General features: G+C 33.3%; 2 protein-coding genes across 7 annotated transcripts; one reads left to right on the top strand and one right to left on the bottom strand.

The window, feature by feature from the left end:
* The first annotated feature begins 6,068 nt into the window (after nt 1–6,068).
* LOC110027868 (LYR motif-containing protein At3g19508) lies at nt 6,069–8,782 on the top strand. Of its 2 annotated transcripts, none has more exons than XM_020729486.1 (3): nt 6,069–6,296; nt 6,379–6,448; nt 8,555–8,782. In XM_020729486.1, the coding sequence occupies exons 1-2, from the start codon at nt 6,108–6,110 to the stop codon at nt 6,430–6,432; spliced, it is 243 nt and encodes an 80-aa protein (XP_020585145.1). In that variant the 5' UTR covers nt 6,069–6,107; the 3' UTR covers nt 6,433–6,448; nt 8,555–8,782. The 2 variants fall into 2 exon arrangements, with proteins under 2 accessions (XP_020585145.1, XP_020585152.1); XM_020729493.1 differs by lacking the exon at nt 8,555–8,782 and adding an exon at nt 8,497–8,550.
* Nucleotides 8,783–9,757: 975 nt separating this feature from the next.
* On the bottom strand, nt 9,758–17,809 carry LOC110027844 (pentatricopeptide repeat-containing protein At5g14770, mitochondrial). Of its 5 annotated transcripts, XR_002294380.1 has the most exons (5): nt 14,718–17,809; nt 14,525–14,584; nt 12,543–12,677; nt 12,231–12,403; nt 9,758–10,042 (listed from the first exon to the last, which is right to left on the bottom strand). XR_002294380.1 is itself a non-coding variant. In XM_020729468.1 (3 exons), exons 1-2 carry the CDS (start codon nt 17,663–17,665, stop codon nt 14,548–14,550), a joined length of 2,985 nt encoding a protein of 994 aa, XP_020585127.1. In that variant the 5' UTR covers nt 17,666–17,809; the 3' UTR covers nt 12,434–12,677; nt 14,525–14,547. The 5 variants fall into 5 exon arrangements, 2 of the variants coding, with proteins under 2 accessions (XP_020585127.1, XP_020585118.1); XR_002294382.1 differs by lacking the exons at nt 14,525–14,584; nt 14,718–17,809 and adding an exon at nt 13,923–14,065; XM_020729468.1 differs by lacking the exons at nt 9,758–10,042; nt 12,231–12,403 and having other exon boundaries at nt 12,434–12,677.
* Between the last annotated feature and the right edge of the window lie 471 nt (nt 17,810–18,280).

The following is an 18,280-nucleotide window of genomic DNA, read 5'->3' as shown; positions in this document are numbered from 1 at the left end:
ATTACAATTCCGATGACCGACAGCTTCTTACGGGCAAAACCCACACAAAAAATAGTGCCGACAACTACTTAATATATACTTTATATATATATATATAAACTTGATTAGTAGTATTTCGAGCCAAAACGACCCGAACACATCTTAGTTTGTGTTCGGCTCGTTAACTTATCGAACAAAATTAATGAACCGAACACGAGCATCTTAACTAGTCGAACACGAGTTGTTCGCGAACAACGAGTCATTTTGACAGCCCTACTTTTAAATATAATGGATTCACCACAACTACTTAAATTTTTTTATTTCAACCACCCAAAAAACACCTAAAGCTTTAAATATAATTGATTGAACACTCGTATTTCAAAATGAAATAAATTTTTCTATGGTTAAAATGTGAATTTTAAGTTTAGGTGGTCATAACATTATATTTAAAATTTTGGAAGGTTGGTGTATAAAAATTTCTTTAAAAATTTTATTTTGTTCTATTGAGACAAGTGAATAGAAAGCTATGTTTTAGAAAACAATTTTTATGCATGAATGATTTTAATAATTTTAAGTTATAAGCATCAAAACACTTGATATAATAGTAGTATTTATAACTTATTTTGATCAACTAAATTATTAATGAAAAAATGTTTTTTTAAAATACTATTAAATTAATCGGAAGCACGCATACAACGTATAATTTGAATTTAAACAAGTGATCGGAGAAAGATGAACACTCCAAAAAGTAATTTAGTAAAAGGAAGTCTATCAATTCAAGGAAGAAAACTCAAAAACACAAAGTATTATGTTTAAATGATGGTAGAGAAGCAAACAAGTGGTTAAAAAGTCGAAGAAAGGAGAGTTAAGAAATTAGATAATGGCAAAAATTTCATGCACCACCGCACTATCCTAAATCTAAGCATGGTGTGGTTAGTCAAGACCTACTAAACATAATTCGACACATCTCATAACCCTTAAAATCGAAACAACAAAAAAAAAGGTCCAAAGTACATCAAGATATATTTACCCGAACAACATAAGAGACCCTACGTGCGATAAAATAAAATCCATTATAAAAACTACAACCATAATGCATAGATACACCACATATATATACGTTATGTAGGTGACAACATTGTTGATGGCCTCAACGTCCTGCATTAAGCGAATGCTAAACTTAATGGATAGTGCCACATTAACACTACAAGTAACATTTAAAAGCTTTAGTAATAATGCTTAAAAAACTTCATGAAAAACCATTCATATACTATATGATATGTATAATATTGGGACATATTACGTAGAAGGATAAAATACATATCGCATTACTCCGTGCAGGTTCGTCATAGAAAGACAGAGCACTATCCCATGCATTTCAATGATATTTAAGAAACCATTAAAATAATTTCAAATGTATAACAGACCAAAATTAAGTGTATTTTTCAAATGAGCCTATCAATGGGTGCTAAATATCTCATGTAAAGCATGCAAACAATAAGGTGATTCAACAAAAACACGCCTAAAATAGAGCATCAATAAGAATGTTAGGTTAACAATAATGCATTTAGAAAATAATTGGTCAAAACCTACAAAAGCATGTGCCAACAATAATGCATATATAAAAGAAAGAATGCAACCAAGTTTAGATTGCACACCTCAAATGTAGAAAAAATCAAATACAACATCCATCACTGTTTTATCCCTCTTAATATCAATGAATCATTTATCAATAATTTATGTCAAGCATAGCAATCAAGGTAGAAAAATGAATCTTTTAAGCCTCTATTAGCATCATATTAATCTTAAATTTCTAGTTTTTTTTTACATTAAGCTTATCCTCGCTAGGAATCACTTCCAAAATTGGTTGTCACTATTATACCAAAATACATTTCTATTAACATTATTGTAACATTATGTTTAGGCTGATTACAGTAATAAACAAATAATGGTTTAAGCTCAATACTCCAAAACACATTCTAGAAATAAATTCATAAACAAATAAAAGCTTTAATATATATGCCAACACTCCAAAATACTTTTTGATGCAAGACGATGCACCTTGGGTACCCAATAAGCATCAACATATGTCATGGCCTCCATAGAAAGAGGAAGGGATCAAAATGACTATAAAGGGTATATTAACAAAATGCTATTTGGTTCTCAAATGACTATAATGCTTTTGAGCTTGATTTTCAAAACATGTGACCACACATGAGGCAAATTTCAAAGCACAAGGCCACTCAAAGTCACAAAATGTTTCAATATATGTAACTCATTAAAAAATGAGCATAAATATTTTAAAATTATATTATGTCTAAATGTCGATCCAACTGATCAAGCAATATAGCTAAGAGCATAAATTTGACTTACAAGAAATCCAAGCCAGTTAATGTAGCACATCATATGGATCAAGAAAATAAAGTCAAAGAAGTTATTACAACAACGCAAGCAAAATCGCAAGCAAGTGTCTAATCTAATGGCCATCAGAAGAGCTCAATAAATAATAATAATAATAACAATAATTTATAATTTAATGTCTAAAATGTTTGAATTTTTAAATTTAGAGGCCTGTATGGGATGTTAAAAAAAAATAATAATAAATTAGGAATGTGGTTATCACATTTATCCATCAATGACCATCTATTAATCTCTTCAAATTATCCTCTCCTTTTTTGTTTTAAATTTATTATCATTGTGATTCCTATAAATATGGTTGATATGAACTTTTTTCAACTTATTGAATGAAATATTTAAATGAGAATTTGTTGATATGTAATGAATTTTAAAAAGGGTGAACATTTTAGATATCTCAGGTATATTGTTCAAAGCGACAGTGACATAGATGAGGATGTTATTAGTATAATTCAAATTGGTTGATTGAAGTGGAGGAGTGCATCAGGCCTATTGTATGATAGGAAAGTACCACTTATACTTAAAAGAAAATTTTATAAGATTGTGGTGAGAACTACAATGCTCTATGACCCAAAATGTTGGCCTTTAGAAAAGAATCATAAAACAAAGTTAAGCACAGCTGAGATGAGAATGCTTACGCGGATGAGTGGCTTGACATATAGAGGCAAAATGCGAATTGAATATATTTGTGATGGGGTTGTTGTAGCTGCAGCGGTGGACAAGTTTAGAGAATTGTCTTAGAGGGTTTGGTCATATTAAACTTCGACCATTTGATAATCCAATTAGGAGATTAGATATTTGAGATTCAACTTAGGTTAAAAGAGAAAAAAAAAATATACCTAAAAAGACTTGGGCATATTGTATAAAAATGATCTTAATCTATTAGAACTAAATGAAAATAGGACACTCAATAGTATGCAAGGAAAAAAAAAAGATTCATGTAGCCGACCTCACTTAGTGGGATAAAGGCTTTGTTGTTTTTGTTGTTGTTGTTGTTTGGTGCTTCGAGTGTTACAAAATATTCATTTTATTTATGGAGAATCCACATATATAGTACAAAAAAATTATTTTATTTATATATCTAACACCTAAAATTTACTTAATGTTAAACTTATCATGTTATTAATACTTTTGTTCCAAACTAAAATCCCATAATTCCATATGGTAAAGAATTGGTGTAGAAGACCTTATGGAATCTTCCTAGTGATGTGACTACCGACTTGTGGAAGATGTAGGGTCTGTTTGGGGCAGCTTATATGTGCGGGCGGCGTTTTCAAAACGCCGTCGTACCGCTTGGTTCGCACGTTTCGTCAGCTTATCTGAAACTGCGTTTGAGTTCTTACACTAAACGCAGACCGTTGGTCGACCCCTGCAGCCGGCCCGCGGGGTGCGTTTCAGGATAAGCAGTTTATCCTGAAACGCGGCACAAGAAGCCCCAAACGGACCCGTAATGCTTTAGGGTTTAGCTTTTCATTTTTATTTTTGTTTTTTTTTTTTATTTTTTAGAGGATTTTGGGCTCAGCCCTTTAAAGTGTTATTATTATTATTATTTCATAATATAAGTGTTATGGGAGCAAATAATTAAATTTTGATATTATATATATTAAATAAATAATTTTATTGGTTATGCATGTTTTTTTTTTGAGACAGAGAAGCATATAGAAAATGTTTTTTTTTTTTATGTTATTTACAAGAAAATAAGTTTTTTACTTATATAATTTTATTTTTTATTTTCTCTTAAAAAATATTTGCCCTCCTACATTTTCTTCTTATTTTTCAGCACAGAAGAACATTTATAAAATATATTTTTTTATTCATTTTTATTTCATAAATTTTATTAGCTACTAATCATGTTAGATTGAAATTAGAAACTCAACCTATTCACCATCACCAATAACCAGGTCGATGGAGGTCTGATTAAAACTTGTTAAATTTCATAAAAAATTCATCTAATTTTAATAAAATTTTATTAAGGGAGTGTTTGGGTGCATGATCAAATTTATGTTAATAGGATTTATCAAATCCAAATTTCGTTTAAGACTCGTAACGGAAGCGAAGGTCGGAGACGGAACGGCTATCAGGAAGACGAACGGGAGGTGCCGGAAATCCGAATTTCATTTTCGTTTATTAATAGGGCACAATTGGGATGAGATGGTAGTTTGATGATTCGACATTTCCTCCAATACTAAAAAGTCTCATGTATCAGGAAGAAATTTGCGTATGTAAGCCGTAAATAGCGTTGCGTACATAATGAAGGTTATATCGACGTTATATCGGCATTATATTCGCTTTATATCTCTTGTAACCTCTATGTAACATCTATATAACCTACCTGAACTTACAAATAAATTTTTCATTTTGTTTTCATATATATGTAGGTTACATTGAAGTTATATGGAGGTTACAGGAGATATAACGCGAATATAATATCGATGTAACGCCCATATAACTATCATTATGTATGCAGCACTGCTTATGTTTTGCGTACGTAAATTTTTTTCCATGTTTTAAGCTCACAGATCAAAATAATAATAATAATAATAATAATAAAACCCGGCGCCGTTTTTCGTACTAGCTCTCTTTCTTGCTCCGCCGCAATGGAGAGTAATGCTTTAGGGTTTAGCTTTGCATTTTTATTTTTGTTTTTTTTTTTTTAATTTTTTAAAGGATTTTGGGCTCAGCCCTTTAAAGTGTTATTATTATTATTATTTCATAATATAAGTGTTGTCGGAGCAAATAATTAAATTTTGATATTATATATATTAAATAAATAATTTTATTGGTTATGCATGTTTTTTTTTTTTTTTTTAATATAGAGAAGCATATAGAAAATGTTCTTTTTTATGTTATTTTTTTATTTTCTCTTAAAAAATATTTGCCCTCCTGCATTTTCTTTTTATTTTTCAGCACAGAAGAACATTTATAAAATATATATTTTTATTCATTTTTATTTCATAAATTTTATTAGCTACTAATCATGTTAGATTGAAATTAGAAACTCAACCTATTCACCATCACCAATAACCAGGTCGATGGAGGTCTGATTAAAACTTGTTAAATTTCATAAAAAATTCATCTAATTTTAATAAAATTTTATTAAGGGAGTGTTTGGGTGCATGATCAAATTTATGTTAATAGGATTTATCAAATCCAAATTTCGTTTAAGACTCGTAACGGAAGCGAAGGTCGGAGACGGAACGGCTATCAGGAAGACGAACGGGAGGTGCCGGAAATCCGAATTTCATTTTCGTTTATTAATAGGGCACAATTGGGATGAGATGGTAGTTTGATGATTCGACATTTCCTCCAATACTAAAAAGTCTCATGTATCAGGAAGAAATTTGCGTATGTAAGCCGTAAATAGCGTTGCGTACATAATGAAGGTTATATCGACGTTATATCGGCATTATATTCGCTTTATATCTCTTGTAACCTCTATGTAACATCTATATAACCTACCTGAACTTACAAATAAATTTTTCGTTTCTGTTTTCATATATATATAGGTTACATTGAAGTTATATGGAGGTTACAGGGGATATAACGCAAATATAATATCGATGTAACGCCCATATAACTTTTATTATGTACGCAACGCTGCTTATGTCTTGCGTACACAAATTTTTTTCCATGTTTTAAGCTCACAAATCAAAATAATAATAATAAAACCCGGCGCCGTTTTTTGTACTAGCTCTCTTTCTTGCTCCGCCGCAATGGAGAAGGGATTAAGGGCGTACATGGAGGTCCTCCGGCTAGTCCGCCGGCTTCCGGCGGAGACTAGGCCGTACTACGCAAAGTACGCGAGAGAGAATTTCGTCAACTACCGTAACCTCGACGACCCTTCGACTCTCCCCGATCTCCTTCGCCGGGCCTATAACCACTCCCTCTGGGTCCTCAACAAGGTTTAATTTCCGCTTGTCTGCGATTTCATTCTCTTTTCATGAATTTATTTGTGATTCTATTTTGTCTTCTTCGTGCTTGTAGTACTCTGTGGAAGAGTCGGTGGCTGACAGTCTGAAGAAGGTCTGTTCCTGCTAATGAAGTTTCATGCTCGGTAGGTGTTTGTTGATTTTCCCCACTGCGTTTTCTGATCAAATTGAACATCTAGAATGAAGCTGATGACATCAAAAGTGATTTGATTAGAGCCTAAACATGTTTAAATTTGAGATTTTATGTGTGGTTAGAAACTTTGGGATAATAATTGGAGTGTCAAACAATCTTTGAATCTTGAAGGGTTAAGATCAAATAGAGTATCTCTAAAAAAGAAATTTAATAAATTAAGATCATTCAATTTTGAGATTATTTAGAATTTCAATGTCGGATATTGTGAGACCATCACTCAATCATTATTGTTAGACCATTGACGTTAGATAATTGTCCGATCTATATAGTCGGATTGTATCGCCAACACCAGAACACCATTGTCAGTCGTCTATCGGCAGAGCCTCATAACTTGTGACAACCACTTTGATTTTGATGATAACAAATATATGATTCGATGTTCTAACATATTACCTGAGTTTTTCTTATAAATCGTCATATTCAGACAAATCAACATAAGCCAAACCATTCTCTAAATACTTTCCCAAGATTAATTTAGGTTTTACTAGTTTTACATGTCGTTAGAATATATCTTGTATGAATAAAAAATAAGCTTATAAATTAATTGTTTTGCAAGTCATTTTTGCTTTTTAAGTTTACTAAAAAAAAATTTATTTTCATGATTTTTTGCATGCAAGATTCAATTAATTTTTTACTTTCATTCTTCTGCATGATTAAATAAATTGCAACATTATGTTATTTTAAATCAAAGTCACGTTAGATAATTGTCCGATCTATATAGTCAAATTGTCGCTGCCTGATCGCCAACGCCAGAGCACCATTGTCAGTCGTCTATCAGCAGACCCTCATAAGCCTTATGAATCCTCACGAGTCTTGTGACAACCACTTTGATTTTGATGATAACAAATATATGATTCGATGTTCTAACATATTACCTGAGTTTTTCTTATAAATCGTCATATTCAGACAAATCAACATAAGCCAAACCATTCTCTAAATACTTTCCCAAGATTAATTTAGGTTTTACTAGTTTTACATGTCGTTAGAATATATCTTGTATGAATAAAAAATAAGCTTATAAATTAATTGTTTTGCAAGTCATTTTTGCTTTTTAAGTTTACTAAAAAAAAATTTATTTTCATGATTTTTTGCATGCAATATTCAATTAATTTTTTACTTTCATTCTTCTGCATGATTAAATAAATTGCAACATTATGTTATTTTAAATCAAAGTCACATGTAGGCTACACTATAATTTTTTCATGATAAATTATTTGCAAAACCTTCATTGCTCGTTTGCAATTTTAATATAATATCTCTTTTGTTTTAATCTTACATTATTCTACCTGAATTCAAAGGAGTTGAATTGTGTTAATCTAAGACTCATCAAACATAAAGTAATCTTAGGAAAGTATATGAAGCATAGTTTGACTCATCTTCTTCTGTCAGAATTTTACAATCTACTTGAAATACTTAAGCAATATGATAGGGAGATTAAAAGGAATGATTAAGTCATTAATAGGAAGATTAAAACTTGGGTGATGGTGGTGAGCCTGGTCATTCCATTAAAAGACGAAGAATTAGGCAACCAAGTAAATGAGGGTCAAATATAGGGCATTAGTCTTAGGCAGTGTGCAACGATGGTCGATGAGAATATTAGATGACAAACAGCAATATGCAACCAACTTAGGCCCCGTTTGGGGCGGCGTTAGGCCAGCAGCGCGGCCCGCTGCCATGAGTTTTCACTATTTGGGGCGGCAGTAGGCCAGTGGTTTTGGGTGGTTAGAATGTTATGTTTAAGTTTTTGTTGGTTAAAATGTTATAGTTGGTATGTAAAAATCCTTAATTATTATAATGTTATTGATTGTTGATGATTCATCTACTTCTTCATGCAATTTGCTAACATGCCATTATGTTAAGCATGATCATGGTGTCAATTGTACAAGCAAATAATTTCAATCATTATAAGATTGCAGCATGGATGCAAAGCTTATTTTCTCCTTTCACTCAAATACTTGATTATTTTATTTTTCTGTTCAGGTGAAATTCAACAGAATCTTTAAATGTTTTTTGTGATGCATAAACAAATTTTTTCTAGGATGGAATTTCATGCAGAAGAAGCTTTCAGGTCTCAAATGTTTCTTCAATGTATTCAGTTGTTCATCCAGCTGCTGCAAAAACTGCTACGAATTTTGCAGAATTTTGCTGTTCTAAACAACACAAGAAGCGTTTATATTTTTGCTGCCATCAATTTTACTTATGATATTTTAATTTTGTTTTTTTTTTAACTAGTTTTTGGTTCTGTAATTAAAAAAATGAGGTAAGCTGATGGATGAACCTCAAATTAATGAATTTATTATAAGATGAATACAGTATTTTGCAAATTTTACAACAATCAAATAATTATTTTTTTTATATTTAAAAAAAAATGAAAATCTGAAATAATATTTAGTTATATGTGAATTATGAACGGTTTAACTGTTCACATTTTCAACCGATTGCCAATTTCTATAAACTGAACCGGTTAAATTAAAGGCATCAGCATGAAACCTGAAGACAAATCTTATGGTCCCTTCTTTATCACATGCTGAGCCTTTTGGCCTTCTAAAAGTATAAAATTAGACAAATAAATAGATGAATAAAGTTTAATAGGAATTACCATGCAGCCCGAAAGACTTCTTTTGAGTTGTGAATTGACAAACAGAGCATTTCCTCATTTGAAATGCCCATTCTTCAACTGGTGAACCATGAATTATGTTCAAAATGAGCTTTTTATCAACTTTACTGCGAATGAGGCTTATGCATTTCACTAAAAATATCTTATGGATAAGATTAGAGAAAGAGTTCACGAAAATATTGAATTATGAAAGGGCTATATTGGAATCTAAAGGCCTTCGTTTGAGTTGATCTAAAACTGAAAGGCTATATTGGAATCTAAAGGGCTTCGTTTGAGTTGATTTAAAACTGAATACATGGGAAGTAATTTTAGTAGTAGTAGATCTAGTGGCAGAGTTGTAATTATTTAGATTTGGATATTAAGATTTGGAATAGACCTGCATAATTTTATTGATACGATGAGGGATATTTAAACTCAATTACAACAGACATAATAATGACAAGTAATAAAAACAGAATTAAATAATTAGGAAAAAATAAGATTTGGAATAGACCGACATAATTTCATTGATACGATGAGGGATATTTAAACCTAATTACAATAGACATAATAATGAAAAGTAATAAAAACAGAATTAAATAATTAGGAAAAAAAATAAAACAGAATAAAACACAAAATGAAATATATAATCAGGAAATAAAGTCAAATAATAAGTAATAATGACGTAGGGATGACCTTTATAATATAATACTCCCCCTCAAGTTGATTAATAGATGTCACTCAAGAGCGAGGCAAATTCTTGGTGAGGAAGTCCAATAGTTAGCCACTGGAGGGTACATATAGAACACAAATCTCCCTGAACTCGATCATTTCCTTAATGAAGTGTTTGTCGATCTCTACATGTTTGGTACGATCAAGCTGAACTGGGCTGGGAGCAATATTGATTGTAGTCTTATTATCACATAATAGCTGCAGCGGAATTTTTATTGATTTAGAAAAATCTTATGATAAGGTTCCAAGAGAAGTACTTTGGAGATTTTTAGGAAAAAAAATTGTTAATAATGCTTTTATATTGAAATAATTAAAGATATTGATACTAGAGTTGTTACTTGTGTTCAAACACAATGAGGATTGACCAATTTTTTTCCAATTTCAGCTAGATTACATCAAGGATTAGTTTTAAGCTCATATCTTTTTACTTTAGCTATGGATGTTCTAACTGAACATTTACAAGATGATGTACCTTTGTTGTATGATTTTCGATGATGATATCCTTCTTGTGGATAAGACTAGAGAGCGCGAAGAAAATTTTGATTTATGGAAGTCAACTTTAAATTCTAAAGGCTTTAGTTGGAGTAGATCTAAAACTAAATAACTTGAATGCAATTTTAGTAGTGATAGACCTAATGGAGGGATTGTAATAAATGGCAATCAAGTCATTAAAAGGAGTGAACATTTTCAATATCTAGGGTCTACTCTTCAATTATGGAGGTCTACATTGGAGTCTAAAGGCCTTCGTTTAAGTAGAACTAAAACTGAATACATGGAATGTAATTTTAGTAGTAATAGCTCTAGTGACAGAAGTGTGACTTTGGGTGATCAAATTATTAAAAGGTGTGAACGATTTAGATATCTTGGGTCCGTTGTCCAAAGCGATGGTGATATAGATGGGGTGTTAATAGTAGAATTCAAGTTGGTTGGTTGAAGTGGAGGAATGCTTCGGGCCTTTTGTGTGATAGAAAAGTACCGCTAAGACTGAAAGGAAAATTTTATAAGATGGTGGTGAGACCTGCAATGCTCTATGGCGCTGAAGGTTGGCCTTTAAAAGCGAAGCATAATAATAAGTTAAGTGTTGCCGAGATGAGAATGATTAGGTGGATGAGTGGCTTTACACTTAGAGACAAAATGCGGAATGAATATATTCGTGATAGGGTTGGTGTAGCTCCTGTGACAGACAAAATTAGAGAAAGTCGTCTTAGATGGTTTGGTCATATTAAACGTCGACCATTAGATGATCCGATTAGGAGAGTAGATGCTTTAAATTCGACTTGTGTTAAGAAAGGCAGAGGTAGACCTAGGAAGACTTGGGCTTATTGTATTAAAAATGATCTTAATTTACTAGAACTAAATGAAAATATGACACTAAATAGGACGCAATGGAGAAAAAGGATTCATGTAGCCGACCCCACGTAGTGGGATTAAGGCTTTGTTGTTGTTGTTGTTGTTGTTGTAGGGTCTACTCTTCAAATTTATGGTGATACAGATGGGGATGTTATTAGTAGAATTCAAGTTGGATAGTTAAGTGGAATAATGCATCAAGCCTATTGTGTGATAGAAAAGTACTATTTAGACAAACTTAAAGGAAAATTTTATAAGATGTTGGCGAGACCTACAATACTTTATGGTGCAGAATGTTGGCCTGTAAAAGAGCTGATAAATTATGTTAAGTGTTCTTGAGATGAGAATGCTCGGGAGGATGAGTGGTTTTACACATAGAGACTAAATACAAACGAGAGTAGCTCCAATGACAGACAAGATGAGAGAGAGACGTTATAGATGGTTTGGTTACATTAAATGTCAACCATCTGATGACCTTGTTAGGAGAATAGATGTTTTAAATTTAACTTAAATATTATATTAAGAAAGGTAGAGGTAGACCTAAAAAGATTTGGCCATTTTGTATAAAAAATGATCTTAATTTAATAGAATTAAATGAAAATTTGACACTCAATAGGACATGATGGAAAAAAAGGATTCACGTGGTTGACCACATTTAGTGTGACAAAGGCTTGTGTTGTTTTTTCATTTTTTTTTTAGTTTTTGAGGATTTAATCCGATGGCCTCCCAATAGGGATGTTGAGCCAATGTCAGCTGACCGGCCTAATGCCAGTAAAAATTTTTTGTTGAATATTTTTATTTTTTCATAAATTATAAATGAATTGTTTCAAGGAAATGATAATGCTTACCTTATAAACAAATCAAAAGATACTAAGATTTCAAGATTTTTGAAAGATGGTTAAAGCCATTTATGATGCATCAAAGGAAGGTTAGGCGGTCTTATTAAGCAATAATTATGAATAAATTTGGATTGTTAATGAGCTCTAAGATGAAAATAAAAACAAATGACTAGTAACATCAACATCAAGAGACAGCATACCTTACCCCATCTTCAGCATACTGTGGAGGAATCTGATTCATATACAAATTTTGAAGCTCATTTGTGCTTTCTATTAAAATATAATGTTCTATCTGAAAGCAGTCTTCATTTATCTCACAGCTGCTTTTTAGCCAACATATCTACAGCAATCCGTCACTGTACAAGCTCCAAACCTATGAAATGTTGCCAAAATAAAAGTTCATTAAATTAGATACCGAATTGATCAAAGGCATTTTCTTGAGAGAATTTTAAATTCTTGTTTTAATGGTGAGGATGAGGATATACAGTAACGAAAGGTTAAGATGATATTACAGAATACGAAAATAATTTCATTATCTCCATTGCATCAGCTGACAGAAAGTGAAGTCTGCTTGCTCAGAGTAGCTTGTACTTTTAGCTGAAATGAAGCTAGTTAAAAGGAAGAGCAATCAGAAGCCACAAGCCCACCTGCAATAACCATTGAGACAATGCTCAGCGAGTCAAAAACTAGTTCTGCAACAATTTAATCTTAGGGTTTGTTTGAGACCAATTTTTGCTTTAAACAAATTAAGATGTTTTAGGCACACTCAAAACTACTTTTATGTGCTTTGAATATTTTGAAAAATAACCATATCTTAGCAGCCGATTAGGATCATTTTTATATTTTGTTTTTCATTTTTAGTTTTTATTTTGTTTTGTTTCTCTTTGGATTTGAATTAAAACATTTTTGGTTGAGCTGGTTATTTTTAAAAACATTTGAATTAAAACATTTTTGGTTGACGTGGTTATTTTTAAAAACATTCAAATATTTTTTAGGTGTTCTGAGTGTTTTTAAAATAAGTTAATTTGTTTTTAAAACAAAAATAAAAACATACAAAAACCATATCAACCAAATATACTTTTAAAAATAAAAGAAAAAATAACAATAAATATAGAAAACAAAAATGATGCCAAATGTGCTCTTAATCAAACATGCCAGATATCATTTGTTCAAATCAAAACATAAATAAAACAAAATTAAAATAAAAAATATAAAAAGAGAGTGATCCCAAATGGCCTCTAAACAAATAGCAAAAAGCTGAGCAACTTCTAACTAAAACTAACATAAACAGGCAATTTCTGGAAAAAGATACCTGTAACCACTTTATCATTTTGGTTTCAGGGTATAATACCAACTAATGAAGCTCTTGACAAGGTTTTGCGTGTCAGTAAGCAGCAATAGAAGCAAAAAATATACATACGGTAAGATTTTATTATTATATAAAATAAAATTAAGAGAAACTGACAATATGATGTGCGCCAATTAATCAACAAATCAGACAAACAAAGAGATACAGTTATTGTAAATCAATCATTACAAAAAAGAAGAAATGAAAATTGACGAGGAACTGCCATGATAGCCTAGTTAGAAAGAGATTCCGAAAAATGCTTCAGCATTCCATTTTAAAGACAATGGGAAAGCACTAGTACCCTGATGTTGTTAGATGGTATTACACTCACTAAGAAATATAACAGAAATAAAGAAAACATTTATATGATAAGACGGTAGTAACAGAAGAATTATATACTCTGGAAAATCACAAAGCAGTTCAGGATATCAGAGAATGCAGGGCACACTAGAAACCTTTGAAATTCAGTTTTTGTAACGAAAATAAGGACTGAATAAGAAAATTTGACTGTGCTGATAAATGTGAGAAAATAAAAATCACTCACCATAAAATACATCATGCTGGGAGAGAAGGGACGCCACAATCTTCCTGCTAGGTACTAGTTACAGGAGTAAATCAGATTTGCACAATCACCCCTCATTTGTAGATTTCCTTGGTTTTTATGGCGTATGGGCTAAAAAAATTCACCTTAGCACAGAAGTGAATACTCTGGAAAATCACAAAGCAGTTCAGGATATCAGAGAATGCAGGGCACACTAGAAACCTTAAAAAAATTCACCTTAGCACTCACTAAGAAATATAACAGAAATAAAGAAAACATTTATATGATAAGACGGTAGTAACAGAAGAATTATATACTCTGGAAAATCACAAAGCAGTTCAGGATATCAGAGAATGCAGGGCACACTAGAAACCTTTGAAATTCAGTTTTTGTAACGAAAATAAGGACTGAATAAGAAAATTTGACTGTGCTGATAAATGTGAGAAAATAAAAATCACTCACCATAAAATACATCATGCTGGGAGAGAAGGGACGCCACAATCTTCCTGCTAGGTACTAGTTACAGGAGTAAATCAGATTTGCACAATCACCCCTCATTTGTAGATTTCCTTGGTTTTTATGGCGTATGGGCTAAAAAAATTCACCTTAGCACAGAAGTGATAGCTTGTCATAAATGGATCAGACTGCACAAATTTGAGCCCTTCCTATAAAATGATAAAGATATATAATATACCTTTGCGATTGTGTCTCTAACATAGATCGTATAAGTTTTCTACTTGTATTTATATGTATTTGCATGACTGAAACTACTGAGTTATTTCTTCAGATTTATACAACCTTTTGAGAAACTTCAACGCTTCTCTCCTCTTCCCTAATTTTGCAAAGGATCTACTGATTAAATGAAGAGTACTTTCAGAAGGAATAAAACCTTTATCTTCCATCTCCTTAAGCAATTTAGCAACCTCAAAACCATTGGATAGCTTTGCCCAAACTGTAATTAACATGTCATATGTTGAACAATTAGGGGAAATACCTCTCTTTTGCATTTCATTCCACAATTCAATAACTTGTTTAAACATTCCCATCTTCACAAACTCGCTCATTAGAACATTATATGTACCTACCGTAGGTATAAAGCCTTTCCTCACCATGTTCCAATATAGCCTTATAGCTTCCTTAACATAACTTTTCCTTGCATATCCAGATACAAGAATGGTATAAGTAACACAGTTTGGCTCAAATTCCTTCTTCTTCATCTCATTGATTATCATCTCCGATTCTGTAATCCTCCCAGCATTAGAAAGCCCGTCCAATAAACTATTGTAGGTAGTAATATTTGGGGATACCCCATCACGAAGCATCTGATAATATAAAGCGAGGGCTTTATCAAAATGGCCGCTTTTGCAATGTCCCTCGATGAAAGAGTTAAAGGTAATTGTATCTGCTTGTATCCCGCGTTCGAGCATTTCGTTCAGAACCTGCGTAGCTCTTCGTGTCATACCAAGAACGCAAAAGATATGCATGAGTGTATTATATATCAATATGCTAAGATCAAGCCCTGCATAGATCATCTGTTGGTGGAACTGCAATATTAAATCAGCTCTCTTCCATTTAGAACATGCTCGCAGCACTTTCTTGTGAGTTGATGCACTCGGGTGAAATCCGGCAAGTGCCATCTCGTTCAACAATTCCATTCCCTTCTCTACATCTCCTACCACACATAGCGACGGAATCAAAATTTCGTAAGTGATGATATTAGGCATAACTCCAAGACTCTTCATTTCGCTAAAAACTTTAAGTGCCTTATTGAGACTCCCCTTTCTGCAATACGCGCCTATCATAATGTTGTATGTAGCGTGATCTAGATTCAAACCCATGCTTTTCACTTGTGCGACAATGGATTTTGCTTCTTGAGACTTCCCGGCCAAGTAGAGACGGTTTATATAGCCGTTATAAACAACAACATCAAGGCCTAACTTTCTTTCCATCAATTCCAGTCCAATTTCCAGAGCAGCTGATTCATTCCCCACTTTAAAAAATCCATCCATCATAGAGGTGAAATTAACATGATCAGGCAACAGTCCCTTAACTATCATCTTTCCAAATACTCCTTCCGCCTCCTTCATCCTATTGTTTCTCCTCAATACATTAAACAAAACATCACACATGAAATGGTTGGCCTCCAGGCCTTCCTCTATCATCTCTCTACACAAATCAAGAGCCTCTTCATGTCTTCTCATCTTGGATAAGCCATTAATGAGTGTTGCATAAGTGACAGCATTTGGATGTATGTTTTCTTCTTTCATCTTCCTTAAAACACCAATCGCCTTATCCAGCATTCTCATTTTAACATAGCCATTGATGATAGAAGAGTTGGTAACCACATTTGCACCAATGGACTTCCTTCCCATTTCAATGAATGCCAGTTCTGCACCAATAATATCTCCAGTCTTGCAGCGCCCATCAATCAACACAGTGTAGGAGATATGATTGGGAAGAAGATAGCAGGACAAGATCATTCTAAACATGTCTTCAGCTTCATCAACCTTTCCAGCTTTGAAGAATCCATCCATGAAAGTATTGTATGAAATCAAATCCATTGAAATACCTCTAACAATCATCTCCCTGAATAGAATAGATAAGTCTGTCAGTTTTCCTGATTTGAATAATGAATCGGCTAAACTGGCGTACGAGACGTGGTTAGGAAAAATGCCGACCATCTCCATCTCCCTGAAAAGTTTATAGCCCTTGGAAAGTTCGCCATTTTTGCAGAGACCATTCAGGAGAGTCGTGTAAGCAACAATATCTGGTAAGATGCCCTTCCGAACCATTTCTTCAAACAAGAAGAATGATTCTTCCAGCCATCCATGTTTACAATATGAACTTATTAATGTAGTGAATGTAACAACATTCAACTCTGAATTCTGACCAATCTCATCCATCAGACTCTTTGCCAAATCAAACTCTTCAGTCTTACAGAATCCATGAATCAGAGAATTATAGGTAACAATGTCAGGTGAAACCTCTTCATCCTTCATAGTTTCCAACAGAGTAGCAGCCTCACTCACCCATCCCAGCTTGCAATACCCATCAATCAAAGTATTAAACCCAACGATATCCCTACCAAATCCTGCTCGAATAAACGTCTTCATCATCTGTTCAGCATCATCCACCAATCCTACTCGAAAAAATCCCTTAACGAGTATATTACAACCAATCGTGTCAAACCTGACACTCTTTTTAATCATCTCAGCCAAAAATGCGACCGCAGATTCCACCATTCCATGCTCGCAAAACCCCCAAATGACCGTATTATAGCTTACGGTATCAGTCTCAACTTCCCTAAGCAATTCTACCGCTCTTTCAATCAAACGCATTTTACACAGAGCATGAATCATCACATTGCTTGCAAAGACATCGGCTTTTTCATGGCAATTAAGCAGTTCCGAGTAGATGATTGGTACCTGGGAGAGAAAACCCGATGAATTGAACTTGAAGAGAAGGCGGTTCCATGAATTTATCGGCGGGTTCAGTCCGATGCTTCTCATGTTAGTAAATGTCTCCGCCGCTTGAGAGAAACGAGTGCATGTTAGATAGATTTCGATTAGAGAGGAGAAAAAGGAAGCATAGAGTCGGGATTTGGATGGAGGGATGGGGGGTTTAGGGTTTTGGAATGGTTCGAGGAGTTGGTTTGAGTGGTGGGTGGAGAAGGAGAGAGGAGAGAGAGGCGGGAGGGTGGGGAAGATTGAAGATTTGAGGAGTTTGATTCGTTTTGAACATTTCATGGTCTTCGAATTAAGGTCATAGGGTGGCGGGAGATGAATTGCGGTGACTGGAAGGTGTTCGACAAAATGCAAAGCTCGAAGATTAGGAAGGGAGGACTCATCAAGGAGAAGATGGACTAACACAGAACGACTAGAAGGTTTGGCAGTACGTGGGGACCGTGGGGTGCATTAACAATAAAAACAATTGAAAAAAGTAGGTATAGATAGGGCAGTTGGGTTTGGGTTGACTTGAATAGATTGATTTTGTAATTGAAAAAAGTAGGTATAGATAGGGCCGTGAATTATTCAATTTTGTGTTTGAGTTGGGTTTGGGTTGACTTGAATAGATTGATTTTGGCTCTGTTTGGCGCAGCTGCAGCTTCTCAGCTTTTCAGCTACTAGGAAGCTAACTATTTGTTTGGTACAGCTGTGTGAAACCAAATGTTTGTTTGGTGTGTCTCAAAATTTGCTTGTTATTTGTTATAATTGATTTTGAGCGAAGCCGGCTCGAAATTGAACCGAGCTCGATCCGGCTCGAATTTGAAACGAGTTTGTCAAATTAAGTTATTTGGATTTATTTCAGCAAATTGAAACTAAATGACTCAAATTGCGTTCTTTGGACTCAAATTGGCTCGT

Source organism: Phalaenopsis equestris, unplaced genomic scaffold (genome assembly GCF_001263595.1).
Source record: "Phalaenopsis equestris unplaced genomic scaffold, ASM126359v1 Scaffold000002, whole genome shotgun sequence".
NCBI classification, from domain to species: domain Eukaryota; kingdom Viridiplantae; phylum Streptophyta; class Magnoliopsida; order Asparagales; family Orchidaceae; genus Phalaenopsis; species Phalaenopsis equestris.
The sequence above is the reverse complement of the archived record's forward strand: the minus strand, read 5'-3'. Positions and strand labels throughout refer to the sequence as shown.

Bases quoted from the DNA above. Each gene is read 5' to 3' on its own strand.
- LOC110027868 (XM_020729486.1), top strand. From the start codon at position 6,108: ATGGAGAAGGGATTAAGGGCGTACATGGAGGTCCTCCGGCTAGTCCGC. The intron at 6,297-6,378 runs GTTTAATTTCCG...TCGTGCTTGTAG, and splicing joins CCCTCTGGGTCCTCAACAAG to TACTCTGTGGAAGAGTCGGT.
- LOC110027844 (XM_020729468.1), bottom strand. From the start codon at position 17,665: ATGAAATGTTCAAAACGAATCAAACTCCTCAAATCTTCAATCTTCCCC. The intron at 14,585-14,717 runs GTTGTATAAATC...ATCATTTTATAG, and splicing joins GCGTTGAAGTTTCTCAAAAG to GAAGGGCTCAAATTTGTGCA.